The sequence below is a fragment of the Tursiops truncatus genome, chromosome 7 (assembly GCF_011762595.2).
Source record: "Tursiops truncatus isolate mTurTru1 chromosome 7, mTurTru1.mat.Y, whole genome shotgun sequence".
Lineage (NCBI taxonomy): Eukaryota > Metazoa > Chordata > Mammalia > Artiodactyla > Delphinidae > Tursiops > Tursiops truncatus.
Window position 1 is genome coordinate 53,625,117 of NC_047040.1, and position 22,584 is coordinate 53,647,700.

Here is a 22,584-nt window from a genome sequence, read left to right on the forward strand (position 1 = left end):
TGAGAGTTAAGATTTTTACATTTTGACTTCTGAATGTCGCTCTTTTACTTATGAAAATATCTGTGCTGCTGTTATTCAAAACAATCTCCCCACCCCACTCCTGGTTTTCTCCCTCTATTAGGCAAAACTTGCATTCCAGAAGGATATGATGAAGCCTTTGGCCCCGGCCTTCCTGTCCTCGCCCCTGGCAGCGGCGGCGGCAGTGTCCTCCGCGCTGTCACTGCCACCCCGGCCGTCGGCCTCGCTCTTCCAGGCTCCAGCCATCCCTCCTGCTCTGCTGAGGCCCGGCCACGGCCCCATCCGCGCCACTCCCGCCTCCATCCTCTTCGCCCCGTACTAATGTCTGCAAGCCCCCAGACGGTTGAGGCCAGTAGGAAAGTAGAGCAGGAAAGCCAAAAGGATTCAGCAGTTTGAACATTTGGTGTTGCAGTGACCCACCCAACTGCAAAATGCAGGGTACCACCTGAGCCCCAACTCCAAAGAGTAAGTCGCTAGATTCGAGAGTGCTTTTTGGGGCTGCTCCTATAATTTCAGAATCTGAGCAAACAGAAGCTTTATCTCCCTAGTCCCTCCCCCTGCCCTACCCCATACAATTTGTGTATCTGAGATATTTAGTTTCTTGCAAATGTATTGGTCAGAAATATATATATATATATATATATATATATATATATATATATATACACATATATATCATTTTCTGACTATTTTTCTGTGGGTGTGATCTGGCTTAGAAACAATATGGAGTATCTTCCTGACAGACTTGAAAACTAGGGTCTTCCTCACACGTCTGTAAATAATCCTGGAATCCAACTGGGCACATTCTAGTGTGGAACAAAAATAGATGAACACAAGTGCTTACTTGTGGATACCATCTTATCAACGGATCACAGCGTTTTCTTTCTGGTGTACTATTGTTGACAGGGATTGTGTACTGTTTTAGACCCAAGTACTGTTGTATCCTGTGTAGTACTAGATCTGTATCTCTTGTCTGAATTAAACATTTTTAGTTGCTGTGTAAATGTTAGGAAGCAAAGTAGCTTTGAATTTTCTCTTTAAGAGAGCAAAAGATAACGTATTTTCTTTATTTTACATTTTATTTGGTGATATTTAAACGAAATAGAAAGCCATATAACATAGCTCTAATTACTACCTGTCTGCTATTTTTGTTTAACTTATTTTGTAGCTTCCTCACCAGTTTGAGTTGCTAAGCAAATGTATACAAACAGAAAAAGAGCTTCCTAAATTGCACATTTTTGCACCTCTTGTGCGTTCAGCAAGAAGACAATGAATCCACGTATTTCTACATCATTATCTTCTTCATTTTTAACGTGTTTTCATTTGTAATGATGCTACATAATTTTGTGGCTCCCTAATGCAATAATGTACAGAAGATAAAAAAAATTTATAATTGAACAATCTGTCTTTCTGTTCACTGAATCTGTTGCAGGTCATGCTCCCATGCCCCCGTTTCTAAGCTGATATCAACAGGACTGGAATGTTTGTCATATCAGGGGCAAGAGGTATAAGACAGCAAAATAGAGTGAACTCTTTTAGAGCATCTATATCTGCAGTCTGTAAATGGTAAAATGTCTGTGTATTTTTTTAAATGTACCTTTTCAATAAAAGTACAAAAAATAAAAATCTGTATTTTCAAAGTTATTTTCTCTTGAGACACCTCCAATTTGAAATCATCTGAAGGCTTTTCAGTAGGTGCAAAGATTGCTTCTTACATATTTAGCATTTTCAGTTCTTATTTGCAGCATATTTATTTGTCATGTTTATTCATTACTGTTCACAGCATCTGCATGAAGCAAGACTTTACTGCTGTTTTCTCTGCATCTCTAGGAAGTTGAACCAAAGTTGTGAGTGTGGCCCAAAATCACAGTAGCGGTCTACCAAAAATTGTGACACAATTTTTAAACACTCTGTGAGTCTTCTAAATTCCTAACTCATCTTTTATTTGTGTCCAATGCAATAATGATCTCCTTTTAGAGGATTTGATTCCACTGCTCCTCTCTGACCTTCTCTAATCAGCCAACCCTTCTTTTCTTCCACTTCATTCTGTTTTTAAGTGTAAAGAGCAATATGTCACTGTTTTTTCTGGTTTTCTGCTTCATGGACTACTCTAATACATAGTGGCTTAAAATAAAACCATTTTATTATGTGACAATTTCAGGGGTCAGGAATTCCAGCAAGGCTTGGCTGGGCTGTTCTGTTCCCCAAGTCCTCGTTAGGAGATCCCTGGATCATATTCATCTGGTGTGTGGGCTGGTGTGGAAGCCAAAATAGCTTTGCTCATATGTCTGCCTGGATGGAGGGGCTGGGAGGCTGGATCCTACTGGAACAGTCTATCAGAGGGCCTTTGGGTGGTCTCCCTAGCTAAGTGGTCTCAGGTAGTTACATAGAAACTCAGGGTGCCCAGCGAGAGCATTTGAAGAGGTTCTGGGTGGAAGTGAAAAGGCTTCCTATAAAACTGTCTCGAAACTCCCAGCATGTCACGTATGCTGCATTCTATTGATAAAGCAAGTCACCAAGACCAGTCCAGATTCAAACGGAAGTTGATTAATCACTTTTCAATGTGAACAAGAGCAAAGAATGTATGACCATCTTTAATGTACTGCTCTGTTATAGAATTTTAAGGGGAGTGTTAATAGCTTTGTAGCCATTATAGATTCCCCTTCTTTTTTAGGTTAAGAAGAATTGGGGTGGGAGTAGGACCTAAATTCTCATTTCTAAAAAATTAAGGCCAGTGGATGGCTGCACAGCTGTGATACATGGGAACAGACTTCCTCTATCAAAGAGTTAATCCGACTGTTTGAAAACTGTTGACCTCAATATTCTAAGCTTATAATTAGTTTTAGAGTCTATTAAGCTTCCAGTTTGACATTCAGAATTTGAGGGGTTTTTTAAATATGACTCTTTTGAACTCTGACCACTTGTTACATTAAACCTTGGTTGGACCTTCAGACATACTCTGAAGGAACTGTGTTTTAGTTTAACTCTTTGGAGAAGCTTTTTTTTTATAGACACCATTGACAATTATATTTTATTTCTCTTGTATCATTTTATATCTCATTAAATCTTTCTACAATCCTCAAAAAATTTAAAATATCAACATATAAATAGACCTAGGAATTTACTGATTATTATAGAGTTTAAGTTTTTAAAAATCACCTCAGGGAGGAAGTACAAAAGAATAACAATTAATTAAAATGCATGCCTCCAAAAGAAGCCATCAATAGCTTCAAGCAATGATTTATAAAACACTCTCAAACAGCTATATCTTATCCACCCTGATTCTGAGGTGGCAGAGTGGGTCTGAGGGGATGTATATATGTTTGAACTAATACCCCTTCCTATGCCATTTGTAGTGGGAAATGACTAACATTCTACCCCTGCCGCCCCCCGCCCCAACTTATTCAGAAAGTTAAAACATGTGCTGCTTACTCTGAAATAGTCCAGCTCTGGTCTCTGTAGAATCTGAAAACTGGTCTCACGTAGGATTGCCAGATAAAATATAAAACACCTAGTTAAATTTTGATTTCAGATAAATAATAATTTTTAGTACAATATTTTCATAATTTTTATTATGATATTGCATATAGATTAATATGTTCCATAAATAAGTATGCTATATCTAGGACATATGGATACCAAAACAATATTTGTTGTCTATCTGAAATTCAAATTTAAGTGGACAGCTTGTATTTTTCTTTGCTAAATCTGGCAACCTTGTCCCAGGAGCATTCCTGTTCTTCTCAAGTACCATAATTCTTCAGGAGAGAAGTGGCCTCCTGGGTATTAAAAGCTAAATAATGAGTTTTTTAAAGGCACACGTGAAATGCACTCACAAATAGGCAGAGGAAGGAAATTTCAAAAGTAAATGTCAATGATATATTGACATTGGATAGGACCAGGACCCGGGAATATGCAGCTGCAGATGCCTCTAACTTTTACCTGTTTAACAAGATTAAAGGATTGTGAAAGCAAAAAAAACCACCAAATTTTTCATTTGTATTATGCACCAAATATATCACCCTTGATTTGTTTCTTATCTGCCCTAAGGGAATTCTTATTTTCTGGAGCAGAAATCGTTGTGGTTGTGTAGAATTTTTCTCCCAGAAAATGCTTTAAGGAAAATTACACTACAGTTAATGTAGCTAAGAAAGAGAACCAAAGGATTCTCATTGGAAAAAAAAAAAAAAAAGGAGAAAGAGCTGAAAGAATATCAGGTGAAAATCCTACTGTGCTAAGTCTCCCTTTGGAAGTCTAAAGAGATTCACTGAGGAGAATGAATTTGGGGATGTTTTGAGGAATGGGTGCGCCCACTGCCTGGGGTGTCATCGGAGAGAGGGATCATAGCAAGACGGGGGAGACGACCAGGAACTCTTTTCTTTTCTTTTTTCTTTTTGCGGTACGCGGGCCTCTCACTGCTGTGGCCTCTCCCGCCGCGGAGCACAGGCTCCAAACGCGCAGGCTCAGCGGCCATGGCTCACTGGCCCAGCCGTTCCGCGGCATGTGGGAACTTCCCGGAACCGGGGCACGAACCCGCGTCCCCTGCATTGGAAGGCGGACTCTCAACCACTGCACCACCAGGAAAGCCCCCAGGAACTCTTTTTTTGTTTGTTTGTTTGTTTTTGCGGTACGCGGGCCTCTCACCGTTGTGTCCTCTCCCGTTGCGGAGCACAGGCTCCGGATGCGCAGGCTCAGCGGCCATGGCTCACGGGCCCAGCCGCTCCGCGGCATGTGGGATCCTCCCGGACCGGGACATGAACCCGTGTCCCCTGCATCGGCAGGCGGACTCTCAACCACTGCGCCACCAGGGAAGCCCCCGGGAAGCCCGGGAAGACCCCAGGAACTCTTCAATAGATAAAGATTAAGTCAGCATCAAGACATACACCCTCGGTAAGCACAAGCATCTACAGGTAACAGGCGGAAGGATTTCATTTCACCGCTCTAGGTCTGCTGTGTGGATTCTGGTCTCTCTTTGTAGTTTTCCTTCCATCAGGTCTTTGTTTTGTTAATATGATGGCCCTCAATTAATATCAGAGGTGGCATGGCCTCTCCGAGAAAATACCAGTTTCTGGTACCTTGGTAGGTTGAGGAGAAGCTGTGTATTGAAAGAAAAAAGTCCACAGGGGATGCTCAGCTTTCCCTCCTTCCTTCCTCCAAGTAATTAGTTCCACGGGAGAATTCAAAAGGGACATGGTGCAGGTTCTCAGCAGCAATGGAGAGTGACTGTCAGGAACTGCCCTGATTTCTGTGGCTAAAATTTCTAAAGCCAGAATGACAATAGAATGTGTCCTTCTAGTCCCCACTAAGTGCTCAAACTGTATCAAACCTCAGGTTGTCAGATCAATCCCTTCTGTGGATGCAATGAAAATAACTTTATGTCACATTATTCATTTTAAAGAAGTCACTTATCTACAGAGGCTTGGACAGGCTTGTCATTAAGCACCTGTTTTTCATTTTTTATTACAGGGGAAATGTAAAGTTAGGATAGAGGTGAATTAAAAAGAATAATACATGCTGTGCACTCAAAAGACCTGAATTGAAAGCCTGGTCATTTCATACGCTCATTAGTTCTGTGATTTTATGTCAGAAAATGATGTTACGTAATTTTCCCAGCACCTCAGTATTTCACATATATAAAACAGATATAATGGTACCCAACTCACAGGGTGGTTCTGAGAAGCAAATAAAACTAAACACATAAAAATGTTTCTGTAAATTACAGTTTGCTACACAAATTTTCATAGTAAGTGGATAAGTGAAATTAATTTTTCTCATTTTAAATTTCTAAATTTTAAGTAAGATTTCTCAAATTAGCCAACTTTGAGTCTTTAGTGTTAACCTAGCCTCAGAGAAAAATACATCTGTAACGGAGAAGAAATTGCAAATTCATTCATTGTAAGCTGATGTTTCTATTCAAAAGGGTATAATGCAAATAGAAATACTACTATGATAATAGAAGTAAATGCAAAATGTTTGCATATCACAGAGTTGTTTGAATTTTATAAATCTTGTATTCCATATAACAAAAACAGAATTTCAAGTTGTATAAAATGAAAAACTTCTTTATGTTGTAAAAAAATTACTACCATTATAAAAAATAAACTTCTTTCTGATTTTAAAAAATTAAAAGATAATATAATGAGGATTTAAACATACAAGACAAACTAAGAAAAATATTTACAATCCATGTGACATACAGTTTCATCATATCTTTATTATACAGAGAAATCATAAAATGGGGTGAAGGAACTCTTTCAGAGAAGAAAAACAAACTAATAGCAAACAGGCAAAAACGCAATCCAGAAAAGACAAAATATACACCAGTGCTTGATAAATGTGAAAAGATGTTTGTCATCACTAAAGTAATACAAATGAAATCAACATTTTCTGATCTAGCATAAAAATTCTCTAAACTTTATATCTGTGAGAGTGGGGAAATAGACACATTCATACACTGTTGGTAGTAATAAAAATTGCTTTGACTTTTCTGGAATTATATATATCATTATATCAATTATCCATAACCTTTGGCCCAGGAATTTTACATCCAAGACTTTATCCAAAGACGTTAACCATGTAAATTTAAAAAGATTTGTTTTTTAGTGTCCACAGTATTTGTTAATTGTTTATTTATCAAGAGAAACTATTCCTTAGCCCAGATATTCATAGTTCATAGTTTCATAGTTCAGGAACACAGGTAAGTGACAAAGTTCAATAGAACTCAACCCAAAGAAATTCTTTACGTTCCAAAATCACTTTGCACTCTGAAAGATACCAGCCTTCCTCATCTCCTCAAAATATCTGCCTCAGTAATTTCACTCAGATAAAAAAACAATGGGATAATGACAGTTTAAAGCTGGTTCAGTCACAATTTTACAAGCTTATTTATCAAAGGTGAAAAGAGAAGACTATTAAAAACAGCTAAAAAGAAAGCATGTCATAGTGCTTAATGTTTCTGTAACTTTTGGTTAAGGCTTACATCTAGATCTGATGCAGAAATTTTTTTTTGACATCTTTATTGGAGTATAATTGCTTTACAATGTTGTGTTAGTTTCTGATGTATAACAAAGTGAATCAGCTATACATATATCCCCATATCCCCTCCCTCCCACCTTCCCTATCCCATCCCTCTAGATGATCACAAAGCACAGAGCTGATCTCCCTGTGCTATGCAGCTGCTTCCCACTAGCTATCTATTTTACATTTGGTAGTGCATATATGTGAATGTTACTCTCTCACTTCGTCCCAGCTTCCCCTTCCCCCTCCCCATGTCCTCAACTCCATTCTCTACGTCTGTGTCTTTATTCCTGTCCTGGCCCTAGGTTCATCAGAACCATTTTTTTTTTTTTAGATTCCATATATATGTGTTAGCATATGGTATTTGTTTTTCTCTTTCTGACTTACTTCGCTCTGTATGACAGACACTAGGTCCATAAACCTCACTGCAAATAACTCAATTTTGTTTCTTTTTATGGCTGAGTAATATTCCATTGTATATATGTGCCACATCTTCTTTATCTATTCATCTGTCAGTGGACACTTAGGTTGCTTCCATGACCTGGCTATTGTAAATAGTGCTGCAATGAACATTGTGGTACATGACTCTTTTTGATTTATGGTTTTCTCAGGGAATATGCCCAGTAGTGGGATTGCTGGGTCGTATGGTAGTTCTACTTTTAGTTTTTTAAGGACCCTCCATACTGTTCTCCATAGTGGCTGTATCAATTTATACTCCCTCCAACAGTGCATGAGGGTTCCCTTTTCTCCACACCCTCTCCAGCATTTATTGTTTGTAGACTTTTTGATGATGGTCATTCTGACCGGTGGGAGGTGATACCTCATTGTGGTTTTGATTTGATGCAGAATTCTTAATGGCACTGAAATTCTTTTCTCAGCCACATGGTATGTATACAGTGGTGCTGTGAGTCTGGAAGTATGTTTCAAAATAGTGAAAAAAATGTTCATTCATAGGGATGAGTAAATTATGGAATTTGCACAGTAGGAAACAGCAAAACCATTAAAAACTGATGATGTAATTCTGTAATTGTGTAATTATGAAAAAATGTCCATGATATGTGTCCTAGTGGGGGAAATAAAAGGTTACAGAACATACATGTTGAGTATGATCACATTTGTATTAAAGTTTAGAACTGTATCTGTATGTTTGTAAATATACATGGAGAAATGTCTGATAAAAGTGGTAATCCAGACTGATAGAAGTTACCCCAGAGTTGTAAATTTTCATATGGCTTTACATTTTATTCTTAATTTTTGGTATAGTTTGAATTTTTTACAAGGAACACATGTTGCTGTTTCAGAATCATGTTAATATAATCAGTTGTCCTGTTATAACCAAAACAGATGACTTCCACCACTATATAATGACAGAGATGCAATTTTCAAAGACTCCAAGAAATTATAATTGGAAAATAAATGCATAATAAATGTCAATTAAAAGTAATTAATTATAGAAATAAAAAGCAAGGAGAGAGTTTTACTGTTACTTCAGATTTTTTTCTGCCTTGAGAAAAACTATTTTCCTGACATGTTGAGAAATTGTAATAAGATTACTTTGAAAAAGGAAACACCCAATTATTTAAAGAATGTAAATACCATCTTGAGATCTATGATTCTCCATGCCTCTCACATGGATTCTTCCCACCTATCTCCTATGTTCTGGGTTCTTCTATTGTTCAACCAATTGTGTGTCTTTTATTACTAAACACCAATTCTATGACAATTGCATAACCAGTGCCTAGATTCATATGACTCCATTGTTTTTAGTAGAAATTTTGCCTATTTATTCTAGTAATGACATTATTATAAGATCAAAACGGGGACTTCTCTGGTGGTTCAGTGGTTAAAACTCTGTGCTCCCAATGCAGGGAGCCCCAGTTTGATCCCTGGTCAGGGAACTAGATCCCACATGCATGCCACAACTAAGGAGCCCACCTGCCGCAACTAAGACCTAGCGCAACCAAATAAATAGATAAATTTTTTTTTTAAAAAAAAGATCAAAATGCATCTGCCTTTCACTGTTGACTGGAAGTGCATTTTTATTATAAAATACATAATTTGGTCAATAGGCCACCAACTGAAAGAAAAGACAGCCTCCTTTTTCCTTCTCTGAGATGGCGACCATCTTAGGCATATCGTCTGATGTTTCATTCCCTGCACTTTAGGCAGTGGGGAAGAATCAAATGCATAAAGAGCATAGACTATGTAAGAACTAAGAATGAAGAGCTAGTAATTTCCTTGAAGAGCAGCTGACAGCATTTAACCTACAAAGCCCAGAAGTTTCAAATGATAAAATGATAATACAAAACACAAACTCTCCTTCCCATCAAGGACTGAAATCCCATGCAGACACTTCCCCTAAGAGAATTCATTATTTGGATGCCAAAACCTTTTCACTTTCCACTACATATAAACTCATGACATGTATGGGACTAAATATTAAAATCGAAGCTTGCATGATAAATAGGAAAACCGTGAAGTGAAGAAACACTTTGCACTTTGATTTCTGGCTTTCTAAGATAAAGATCAGTAGATTCTTCCTTGTAGCTCCTGGTGATAGGAGGCTCTCTTGAGATGCATTGTCATTACAAATAACTGGTGGTCAAGTTCACACCTTCTTTAAAACAAAAGGCTGGCTTTAATTCTCACTCACAACTCACAACATGGCTGAGTGCATTTTAAATCAATATACTGAGCAGTTACGCACTGAAATTGGCTTGGAAACAGAACACCAAGCAAGAGTGGAAAAGCAGCACTGTCTCAAGCCAGAAAGCAGGGCTTTTGAAATAGGGTGGTTGCTTTGCTTTGTCTCTAGGCAAAAAACTTGAACTGACTGCTGTCTTCACTGAGGTGCAAAGTACAATCTGGATCACGGATTCTCAAAGGGTCATATGTAGAAGAATCACCTGGAAAGTTTGTTAAAATGCAGATTCCTGGGTGCCACACCCCCTCCCACTAGAGGTTATTATTCAGGAGGGTAGGAGAGGAGCCCAGAAATCCGCATCCTAACAGGTTCCCCCACCCCACTCCCACCCTGCCCTGGTGTAAAACAGAGAAGATCAACAGACCAGTTCAGGATACCTGTTAGACTCCTGGGTCTAGGCAGTGCTACATATCAAGTCCAGATTAAAGCAATAAACATTTCCAAAGATTATACTGGGTAGACTACATTTGAGATTAAGACTCCAAGGAGGTTCATCTTCAAACAATCATATTTCTAGGAAACGAAGATTTTAAATGCCCTAGGAAACAATTCACTTGTTTTTTTCCTTGCAAACAAAATCCTACCTGTAACCTTTACTTCAAAGCAAAACAAAACAGAAATCATTTGTAATATGGAAGAGGACCTAGTGATTCAAGACAAATAAAGGGGGTGGGATGAACTGGGAGACTGGCGTTGACATATATACACTAATATGTATATAATAGATAACTAATGAGAACCTGCTGTATAGCGCAGGGAACCCTACTTAGTGTTCTGTGGTGACTTAAATGGGAAGGAAATCCAAAAAAGAGGGGATATATGTATACATATAGCTGATTCACTTCACTGTACAGTAGAAACTAACACAACATTGTAAAACAACTATACCCTAATAAAAATTTTTTTAAAAAAAGGTAAATAGAGGAACAAAGTTACTTCTGATTTAAGAGAAATAAGAGAAAATAGGTTTTAGGTGTTTATGGAAGATTGCTCCTAGTTCTTAGGTAGCAATTCTAGAAAAGTAAGAGGATATTTGAAGGTGGCTTTCAAAGCAAGATCTCTAAAATTTATCCATTATTGCTGTGGACTAGGAAAAGCATGGCTATAAGCAAATGTAGGAGAATACTCTAGAATACATCTCAAGGAAGCTCTCTATCCCTTGATTCTAATTTCTAATAAACCTACTATATTACTAAAATTTGGCTACAATAATACTTGATTTATAAATCAGGGAATAAGTTGTCCAAATAAGTTTATTTTTCACATACACAAATCTTAGTCCCTTCAGAACCACATTTTCTTGGTTTTATTTAAACTTGTGGATGGAACCTTTTCTAAAAGTTGTTATCTATTGTCCTGCCTTCTTAAGCATTATATACTGTCTGTAATATTTTCTTGATGATTCAAGTTCATCATTAAAACCATCATTTGTGACACATGTAGATGATGTCATATAGTTATGCAAAGAAAAATGGACAAAAATCAGAATTCCCAAATTCCAATCCCCAGAGCCTACCCTTACTGACACATTATCTTAAGCAAGTTTGAGACTCAGTATCCTCATCTATAAAATGGGAATGATACTACTTGTCCTGCATATATCAAAATGTTTTGTGAAGATCCAATAAAAACAATAATAATAAATGCTCAGTAAATTTTTAGCTATCATATTATTGGCATGACAAGCACTGCACACACCTGAGAAACAGATGAGGAACTGAAGTTCCAGAGATGAAGTAACTCACATGTTTATCCCAAACAGCCTCCTGCCAGCTCCCATGTTCTCCATGACTGCTCACTAATGTCAGAGCATTAGACTCCTCATCTAAATCCTAGGAACAATTTGTAGAAACCCAGGGCTCGTGAACTACTTCCAGAAGTTCCTGCTGAGATATGACACCTGAGTAATAAAAATGGGAAAGAGCTTTCAGTTTAGTCCCCTTTAGCAGCCACTTATTGTTGATGTCAGACTCTGGAAAGACAATGATAAGAATTGTTAAGAATGGATAAGAATGGTTCCTGCCTTCACTTCAATGTTCCTTAAAATGCTGGGAAGTAAGGGAGTAGTAGAGGGAAGAAGCAGCTGTGAAGACAACACATGTGAACACTATTCTAGTACATAATAAGAGCAAGTGGAAGACAACGAACCCAATGGGTTAGGTGGCACATGTGCAGAGTGAGTAGACGTCAAGGAAAACTTCCTGGAGGACAGGATAGCTAAAATGGCAAGAAGAGAAAGCATTCCAAAGAGAAGGAATGGCGTGAGCAAAGGCAAAGAATTATGAAATACAGTGTGAAGGGAATAGTGAGGGGGTTATGTGACCTGAAAATGAGATACAGGAGGGATAAGAGTAGGCTGGGAGATAGTCGCGGATCAGTCATGAAGAACCTCATGTAGAAGTCCAAGTGAAATCTTGTAGCTTGTGGGATCATTAGAGGATTTTAACTGGGAGTAATATCAGATTTGCATTTAGGGAGATCTTTGTGGCAGAAATATAAAGTAGGGGTTGGAGAAGTTTATGTGGACAGAGAGACAGTTATGCGGCCACAAGAATGACCTGAACTAGGGCCTCAGTAATAAAAAACTATAAAATACTCTGGACAGCAAAAAATGCTATGTGAAAACTAAGCAGCAGCTGCATGATGCTACTGTATTTAAGCAACTCAAGAGCGAAAATAATGGGGCTGGGACCAAGGTAGAGACTCACTCGTACTCAATGAAAGTGTTCACCTTTGTAATCCCCATGCATCCAGCATGGTACCTTGCACTAGTGAATCCCGATAAATGAATGAATGATGGGCACCAAGTCAGGGATGCTCGATATGTAAAACTATTTGCCCTCATCCTAAATAGTCCCAAACTATCATATTCTCTCTGAATTCCATTGGTTACTTTTTTGATGTGTCATTTTCCTTAGTCACTCCTCTAAGTTTCCGTAAATGAAGAACCAGAGAAGCAAGACTGTTAGAACTGTGTGTAAAATAAGAAGAGAGCTCCCAGAGCAGCCTGAGGGATGGTCCCAGGAGGAAAGTGTGTTAGAATCATTTTTAGTTTTTTGACATAATTTTAGCTGCTCAATTGCAGCATTTTTTTTCCTTTTTCCCTTTCAGGTGTTCCATAGTTTATAAGTTGAGATTGTCAAAAAATGACTTCTGGACATATATTATGAATCACTATTGCATGATAAGAATAAATAATCATCTTCATTCTACAAACCACAATGTGCCAGACACTGGTGCTGAGACTCCCACCTGGCCCTAAAGGAGCTTATTAAGACCTTCAAAGAAAGTAAAGTCTCAGGTAGTAGGTTCCTTTTCACATGTGTCTGTCTGTTTAACCTGGATTGATTTACTCTGTTTCTGGTAATACTGAGATGAGTTTATTCCAGAGGCCTTCAGTCTGGCTGAGGATCACCCGAGGAGCTTTCAAAAAAATAGCACAGCCATGGCCTCAACATCACATCAACTGAAGCAGAATCTTTGGTGGTAAGCCCCGGGCATTGTTAGGAAAACAAACAAACTCTCTAAAGTGATCTGAATGAGAAGCCAGGTTTGAGATACATTAATTATTTAGAGCTGAAAAGGGACCACACCTAGGAAGGTGAGAGGAGTTTGGTGCCCCTTGTCACTATTGAGGGCAAATATATCTCCCAAGCCTGAGGAACAACAAACAAAAAAACCCCCGCTTTCTAGGTATGTGAGTGGTGGGGGAGGGAAGAATATTTGGTTAAATGATGTATTTTTCTTTCTCAATCAAATCATTGTCTAACCCACTTAGGTGTAGACCCTATATAGAGCATTTGAGCTGTCGTTTGGCACGACATTCATGGAGATCTGGGGAGAAGAATGTTATCATTTATTACTAAACTTCTGATGGAAAAGAATAAACTCTGGAAGTAAATCTCTTAAAATTACTTATCTAAATTGGAAATTCCTGAAGTGACACAGTAATCTGTTAGACCACTGATGCTAGAGCAAATAGTATTAATTTTTTAATTGCCCACGAGGTACACAAATTCCCATATGGTTGGCTCCAAAAAATCACTGTAGGAAATTGTCATGTATTAAACTCAGGTCAGGATGGTTTTCAGATCAAATAGCTATATTTGGATGCGATAGACACATTGGCTATACCTTGATGATGATGAGGGTGGGGAAAGATGATCCCACCTACTTAATAAATAATAAGAATAAATGATAGCTAGCGACATGAGTGCTCTAAGAAGTCATGGATGCTTCTGAACCATGGCATATGTTGAACAGTCTCAGGAAGGTGATAAATGATCTTTAACTGCTTTGAACGTGAATTTTGCCGGCCTCTGTGTGCTAATGTCATCTAATTGCCACTCTGAGATCTCATGTCATCATGATCAGAATCTATAAAGTGAGCCAGAGGAGTGAGCCAGAGGGGGATCCTCACACAGAGTCAGATGCTCTTTGTCGCAGCTGGAGACAACAGCAGAACCGGAATCGTATTTCATGTGACAGACAGAAAAGAAGGGGAGCTCCCTAATTTCTATTTCCTCCTTTTGAATTTTGCCCCATTTTGCTAGCCAAGTGCAAATGCTGTGGCAAAGGCTTTCTTATTTAGGGCTGCCACTGATGAATACTAGCTCATCCTCCAACCATGAATATCTCAGAGAAAAATAGGGTGACTCCCTTTTCTGCATCTGTTACAACACTTACTAGAGCCAAGCTGGAAAACATGCATTACAGGCAGAAAAGCAATCACGTTCACCAAGGACTCCGAGCCTTGACTCTCCCATTACGTAGCTCTTCCTATATTAGTCATTGAAGAGAGAAACCAACAGGTGATGGAAGGCCTCCTGCTCATGTTTTCACTCCCTCACACCTGGAAGCTAAGCCCTGCCATCTGTGAGTGTGGAGGATATGAGCTGGGTTTGCACAATAAAGCTGGTGGATGTGACTAGCTGGGGTGTCCCAGGGCAGGTGGAGCTGCACCTGTGGGATTGACTTCCTGAGGCCTGAAGCAATGGCCCACAGGCCTCCCCACTCAGCGTTTGATTCTCACGGCCTGCTCGCCCACTCTCAGCATCTCAGAAGGTAAGTAAAATACTGCTTGTTACAAGCAAACAGAGTAGAGCCAAGCTCTTAGGCAATGCTGGAACTAGACAGAAGGGCGAGTCAGAACCCTTGGAGGCAGGAGCAATCTGGCATTTAGGAAGACCAGAAGTCAAATTTGAGGAGCAAGCGCTGCTTCAGCTGCCAGGGCTCTGAGGCCAGGAAGCCTGCCTTGTCCACACAGCCTCCTCTTCTGGACAGTTCTCTCAAGAAAGGGAACAGTTTGGAGTGATTGCAAACGTGCTTGGCTCCATTCACAACAGCAGTGGGAAAACTTGATCCACCATGTGCCCAATGCAGTGCATTTTTAAAAAATTAATTATTATTTTTTTGTCTGTGTGGGGACTTCGCTGCTGCGCACGGGCTTTCTCTAGTTGCAGCGAGCGGGGGCTACTCTTCGTTGTGGTGCGCAGGCTTCTCACTGCGGTGGCTTCTCTTGTTGCGGAGCATGGTCTCTAGGCGGGCGGGCTTCAGTAGTTGGGGCTCACAGGCTCTGGAGCGCAGGCTCAGCAGTTGTGGCGCACGGGCTTAGTTGCTCCGCGGCATGTGGGATCTTCCCGGACCAGAGCTCGAAGCTGTGTCCCCTGCATTGGCAGACAGATTCTTAACCACTGTGCCACCAGGGAAGCCCTGCAGTGCAGTTTTTAATTTCCTTCTCTGGGGAGCAGATGGGAACCATTACAACAAAAGGATCCAAAAGAAGAAAAAAGCTCACAGGTTTGCTGCTCCTATAAGGAAAAGGGGAGCAGTTTCCTACTATCCCCAAAGACACTTAGAAGGAAATGGAATATTCTAGGAAAAGATATGCAGGCTATTTGTTAATTAACTGAACCACTTTGGAGCAAAAAGAAAAAAAAATACAAAAAGGATGGAATTAAGTATTAATCAACACAAATTAAAGAAGTATGAGGCTCCCTTGGAGATAAAGCCTCCTCCCAAATGTCCTGCTGGCCCCTGGCCCCCTCCCACCCCACGACCATGCTTAACCTGGGGGTACCCTCTCCCAGGTGAGGACCATTCCGTAGCTTTAAACCAGTGCCCACAATCCCACTGGAGCTCAGTTTCAGGAGGCTCATGGTAGGTGTGCCTCTGAATGCCAGGACCTCCACGTCTCACTAGTAGTCTTTGAACTGTGTCTCGCTCAGCAGCTTACTCAATTTAGTAAATTCCCCCTGACTTGATTGCAGGAATCATGAAGATGAAATGTTGCCATTTTATTTGGTTATTTTACCTGTTCCCAGGCAATGCAGATAGGCAGTAAAATTAATTAAATCAATACTCTCAGTTACCACTCCTACAATTTCCCCAGAATAAGTTGTCACTTTCTCTAAGAGGATTTTTTTCCCCAAGGCTGTTTTAAAATGGCAATACAACCTCTACTACAAATGCAGGAGGACTGGCAATAAAATGTGCAAACTTACCTTTTCTATATTTAATTAAACTCATGTACCAAGGAGGTCTTTTGGAGCCATAGTCTTCAACTGAGTTTAGGCATGTTTGGAGAGTTTTGCAGGGGGTGAGGGTGAGAAAAGTCTATTTGCAGAGCAGAGCAAACAGACTTCTCTCACTGCCGCCTGCCCCAAGTGGAGGGGCCTAAAGAGTCCCCTGGGAAAGAGGACAGAGCAATGGGGTGAGGAGTTTAACGTCATAACAAAGCTTGGAGGGGGAGATTTTTTTTTTTTTTTGCGGTACGCAGGCCTCTCACTGTTGTGGCCTCTCCTGTTGCGGAGCACAGGCTCCGGACGCGCAGGCTCAGCGGCCATGGCTCACAGGCTCAGCCGCTCCACGGTATGTGGGATCATCCCGGGCCGGGGCACGAACCCGCGTCTCCTGCATCGGCAGGCGGACTCTCAACCACTGCGCCACCAGGGAAGCCCCGGGAGATAGTTCTTAATCTTTCAGCTTGGGGACCCCTTTGCTGAAAGAACATGACCCTCTCCATAGAAAAATTTACATTCTCACCTACAACACTCAATTTCTTACACAATCACAGAGGCCTTCTCAGACTCCTGGAAACCTATCTATGATCTTGTGGACTCAGGGAAGCATTTTCCTTGAAGTTCCTGATTCTTGAGAATTGACTGAGAACAGCACAGCACCCGCTACCTGATGCCCTGGATGCAGGCCTACTCCTGGGCAGAGAGGAGGCTACGGTCCTCAATGCTGTAACACGCTGTAACAGAGTGACCCTGCTTTGACATCCTGTTTCTGTATTTCATTTCAGGGGTAAAGAGTTTTTCACCCACTCCACCCCAGGCACTTGAGGGACAGCCACCAGCACTGGACTCTGTGCCCAGCAGAACACAGATGCCATGGAAGTGCCACACATGTGGAAACCCCATAGGAGAGCTCCCCAAAGTGTTATCAGACCCCCTCAAGCCCAGCCCCAACAAGGGTCCTCCTGCCAGTGTCACTTGCGCCAATAGAACGAAGAGACCCAGTTTGGTTCAGAAGCAAAGGAAAGCTTTATTCTTTAAGCAAAGAATGGAAAGGTGTGAGCTGACAGGCTGTGGGCGGGGCTGCTTTATAGGGATCTGGGCAGCAGGCCAGGGAGGGGGCGGAATTCTCGCTGGGCGGGCGCAGCTGCGCAATTCACGGCTCCAGATCGTAGTGCGTGCGTGGTGCGTGCTGCGTGCGTGCGTGCTGTGTGCGTCTCTGCAAGGGGCCCGCCGCCACCATCTTGAATTGAGGTGTCTTGGGCGTACTTTTCGCCCTGGGAACTTCTTTCTGAAGTGCAAGGGGCAAGACCTCTGCACGCAGCACCCCGTGAGCAAGTGAAACTGGACTAAGCGCAGAGGAAGAAAAAGGTTAGACTATTTTGTTACCCAGATTCTGTATTTCCCGGGAATTGTTAATGGGCCTTGCTGGTGACACATCCCTTTTCCGTCTTGTCCTGCTCCTTATTCTTGAGAGGCACTGAGGGGCACAGGTCCGTCTTCTGTAACTACTCCCTGCTGATTTGGGGCATCATCATAACCCAGGGTAGAGGAGGAGAACGTCTCCCCAGCTGCCTTTAGATGTGTTTGTCACCAGCTCTCAGCCTTAACTGTTCGCATCCCTGAGCAACCACCATTTGGAGCTTTATAGATTCTAACCTTTTGGAGACAGTTTGACATGCATGGCCCAAGTATTAGCAAGAGAATAATGGTCATTAAGGGGCCGAGGAAGAGTAGAAACCAAGAGACGCTAGGGAGGTCCTGCTTTGCCCCACTCCAAATTTGTTCGGCCAGATTAGGCTGCCTGGTTTCTGCTGGACAAGTTGCGGTTTTTCAGTAGTCTGTCTGCACTTCCTTCAATTAAGCCGCTTGCATTAACATAAAAATAGGACTTCGTATTGGCCAGTGTATAGGCCCCTACCTGGTCAGCTAATCTAGAGCAATTTTGTTTTCTAGGACAATCCTGACCAGTGAGTCAATAGACTTTTGTAATAGCTTGAAGTCAAGGCCCGTCCCATTGGCCACTGTCTCCACGGTGGCTGTTATCTTCTTTATGGTGACAGTGTTATATACGGTTTCCCTGGCCAAGGTCACTAGCACCCCTGTGAGTACAGTGATTCCTGAAATTAGTAGTCCTGCCGCTCTCTTGAAACATCATGGCTTCTCCTTTTTGTTCATGGTCTGATTGTAAACTTTTTTTTTTTTTTTTTTTTGCGGTATGCCGGCCTCTCACTGCCGTGGCCTCTCCTGTTGCGGAGCACAGGCTCCGGACGCGCAGGCTCAGCGGCCATGGCTCACGGGCCCAGCCGTTCCGCGGCATGTGGGATCTTCCCGGACTGGGGCACGAACCCGTGTCCCCTGCATGGGCAGGTGGACTCTCAACCACTGCGCCACCAGGGAAGCCCCTGATTGTAAACTTTAATCAGCCTCGGATCTGGCCCTACTGTTCCAATGGTGATATAGCCTCTTACCTTGGTGTTTTCCAAGCACTGGGATGCCCAGCCTCTTGTTGAGTTTGGGCGCTTACCTAAGAACATGAACCCTTCTTATAAACACACCAGTCCTGTGCCATTACCTTGAGTTCTTTTTTAAAAATTAATTAATTAATTGTTTGTTTGTTTGTTTTTGGCTGCGTTGGGTCTTCGTTGCTGTGCACGGGCTTTCTCTAGTTGTGGCGAGCAGGGGCTACTCTTTGTTGCGTTGCGCAGGCTTCTCCATGCTGTGGCTTCTCTTGTTGCAGAGCACGGGCGCTAGGCATGGGGGCTTCAGTAGTAGCGCATGGGCTCTAGAGCACAGGCTCAGTAGTTGTGGCTCACGGGCTTAGTTGCTCCGCGGCATGTGGGGTCTTACCAGACCAGGGCTCGGACTCGTGTCCCCCGCGTTGGCAGGCGGATTCTTATCCACTGTGCCACCAGGGAAGTCCTTACCTTGAGTTCTTGAACGGCTGGTACTGTGGTGCTCTATCCACACTGGTATATCTAAGGTCTTACTGGGGCGTCCAAGTATCCTTCTCAGCTGTGTTTTTCTCTTTCGGACTGCGTAATTTACATATTTTGGGGGCTGTTTGTATTCTCTATCATTAAGTGTCACAACTGGCACCATCAGCCTGTCTACAGTTTGGAACTCAGATATGGTTCCCATTGCAGGTTGCAAGTTGTACTGTCCAGTTTGTAAGGGTGATATTGCCCACCAGGTAGGATTGACACCAGTATATGCGAATTGTTCCTAAAAATGAAGGTGTCTAGGTCTTTTGCTTATAGGCAAAAGTGTGCCCTGATGTTGAGGCTCACTGCTGTGGTTGGGTTTATATTGGGATTGTCCACTGGGAGGAGGGTGTTATTTAGTACTTCCTTCTCAGTTTTCAGGGTTCCTCTTAAATACGCCTGATGGTCCTTTCCTCTTTCAGGTTGGGAGTGATAGATCCAACAATCAGTGAAGTTCCATACTTCCTAAATATCCCTGGTCACGCTTTTGTTGTTTTTCCACTTGGGGAATGGGTCTACCATACGTAAGTTCATACACACTTAACTTTAACTTATCTCTTGGAGCTAACTGCATGCAGAGCAGGGCAACTGGGAGTAACTCAATCCAGTTTTCTTGAGTCTCCTAGCATAGCTTGGCTAAGGTTCATTTTAAGGTCTGATCAGATCTCTCTACTTTCCCTGATGATTGGGGTCTCCAGGCTGAGTGCGAGGTCCATTTTATGCCCAGGGCACTTGTTATCGTTTTTGTCACTTATGACACAATGCCGGGCCATTATCACTTTGTAGGGATCCTGGGAGCCCAAACCTGGATATTATCTCTTTTAAGAATGCATTAGCCACTTTGGCTGCGGTTTCAGTTCTAGTGGGGAGCACTTCTACTCACCTTGAAAACACGTTCACTAGCAACAGCTTTCTACCTGAAGCTGCCTGATGCTCTCGGCATGAGAGCTATATATCTCTCTGGTTTGAGTGGGCCTTATCTGGGGGCCTCAGGGGGCCTGGTTTTGGGGTTACTCACTGTGTAGATGGGGACTGTCTCAACTATCTGACTGATTTTTCTTTTCATGCCAGGAGTTACCATGACCTCAACTAACCAATTATACAGGGCTTCACTCCATTAGTGAATTCCTTGTTGAACTTTCCTGATGTCTTGACAAGCTGCAGTTTGGGGAAAGAAGCATGGCCCTTGTTCACTAACTAGCCACACATGGCCTCCTAGATCTCTACTGAAGCCACACTTTGGGACTTTGTCTGATTCTTCCTTTGTGTAGATTGAGGAGTAATTGGGTGGATCTGGCCTTCGAGGTATGAGGGTAGTTGACAAGTTACTGACTGGTTCTAGGGCTGCCCTTTTGGCAGCTGTATCTGCCTTGTTGTTTCCCCTTATTAACTCTGTATCCCCCTTTTGTTGATCCCTACAATTAGTCCCTGCCACCTTTTTTGGAAGCTGCGCTGCTTCTAAGAACTTAAGTATGCTCAAGCCACGTTTCACCTGTTTATTCTCACAGGTGAGAGCGTATCTCTTTCCATTCAAATAGCCCTGTATAATGTAGAATGGCATACCAGGAGTCTGTGTAAACATTTAAGATCTTCCCAGTCCCAAGCTCTAAGGCTTGGGTGAGGACCATCAGCTTGGCCTTTTGAGCAGAAGTCCCTGGCATTAGGCTTCATGCCTCTATGACCTGGATCTGGGAGGTGGCTGCGTATGCTGCCAGCCTTTCTCCCTCTCGTAAACCTGCTCCCATCTGTGAACCATTCCTCTTCAGCGTTCAGGAGAGGCTCACTTCCTAGTTGGGGCAACTGGAATAGATCATGTCTGTTGTTTCTATACAGTCATGCTCCTGGGGTCCCGTTTCTATGCGTAGCAGGGTGACAGGATTTATCGTGTGACAGGTTTCTATGGTAACCACTGGCTTGTCTAAAATCATAGCCCAAACTTGAATCGACCTTATGGGGAATAGCCATTCTGCTATATTAGAACTTACTAAAGCCTGAACCTGGTGTGAGGTCCATATAGTGACCGGCTGACCAAACATTAACTTTTCAGCCTCCTTTAGCAGGGTTGTAGTAGCTGCTACTTACCATAGGCAAGGAGGCCATCCCTTAGCAGTTTGTTTTTTTAATAAGTTTATTTATTTATTTTTTATTTATTTATTTTTGGCTGTGTTGGGTCTTTGTCGCTTTGCACAGGCTTTTCTCTGGTTGCGGTGTGCAGGCTACTCATTGTGGTGGCTTCTCTTGTGTGGAGCACGGGCTCTAGGTGTGCAGGCTCAGTAGTTGTGGCTCACAGGCTCTAGAGCCCAGGCTCAGTAGTTATGGCGCATGGGCTTAGTTGCTCTGCGGCATGTGGGAGCTTCCTGGACCAGAGATCAAACCTGTGTCCCCTGCATTGGCAGGCAGGTTTTTAACCACCAGGTTTTAACTCCCTGCACCACCAGGGAAGTCCCGTGGTCCCAGTTTTTGAGCTCATATTCCAAGGGTGATTTCCCTGTCTCTCATGAATGTAAAGGTCAAAGGGTTTGGCTAAATCTTGTGGGGGGTGGGGAAGGGTGGGGTGGGGCAGTGCGCAAAACAGGGGCCTGAAGTAATTGCTTTTTTTAATTCTTAAAAGGCCCTTTTGCATTCTGAATTCCATTCAAAAGGATAATCATCCTTCCAACTTTTCATATAGAGGCCTAGCTATTAGACCCTAGCCAGGGATCCAGATGTGGCAAAACCTGGCCATCACCAGGAAACCCCTAAACTGTCTTCTGGTTTTAGGAGGAGTGAGGCTGCAAATGGCTTCTTCCCTTTTCTGGGGTAGGCTTCTCTGACCTTCTATGAGAATGAAGCCTAGGTAGGTCACTCTAGCTTGTGGTATTTGAGCCTTTTCCTTCGACACCTTATATCCTTTATGGGCTAGATGGTTCAGAGGGGTTACGGTATTTTTGTCAGAGGCCTCCTCAGTAGGGCTGGCAATCAGAATGTCTTCTACATGCTAGAGGGGGGGGTTCCCTCTTCTAGATGTAGATCTTTTAGGTCTTTAGCTAAATTTTCCCCAAAGGTGGTGGGGAATCTTTGAACCCTGTCCAGCAGCATTGTTTTTGTTGTGTGTTTGGGTCTTGCCACTCGAAAGCAAAGTTTCTTGCAACTCTGGGACTATTGGAATACAGAAGAAGGCATCTTTTAAATCTAATACAGAATACCAGGTCCTGGTGGATGGTAGAGTGGCCAGCAGGGTATAGGGATTAGGAACTACTAGATGTATATCTTAAGTGGCCTCACTGACTGCCCTGAGGTCCTGTACCATCCAGTATTCCCCAGTGGGTTTCTTTACAGAGAGGAAGCGGGTATTACAGGCTGA

General features: G+C 42.1%; 1 protein-coding gene across 1 annotated transcript in view; it reads left to right on the plus strand.

Moving 5' to 3' along the window:
- ZNF385B (zinc finger protein 385B) overlaps positions 1–1,636 on the plus strand; it is a 311,937-nt gene extending 310,301 nt beyond the window's left edge. The window contains exon 10 of the mRNA XM_033860403.2: positions 122–1,636. Within this exon, the coding sequence (XP_033716294.1) occupies positions 122–340 (219 nt within the window). The 3' untranslated portion in view covers positions 341–1,636. The remainder of the gene's footprint in view (positions 1–121) is intronic.
- The last annotated feature ends 20,948 nt before the right edge of the window (positions 1,637–22,584 follow it).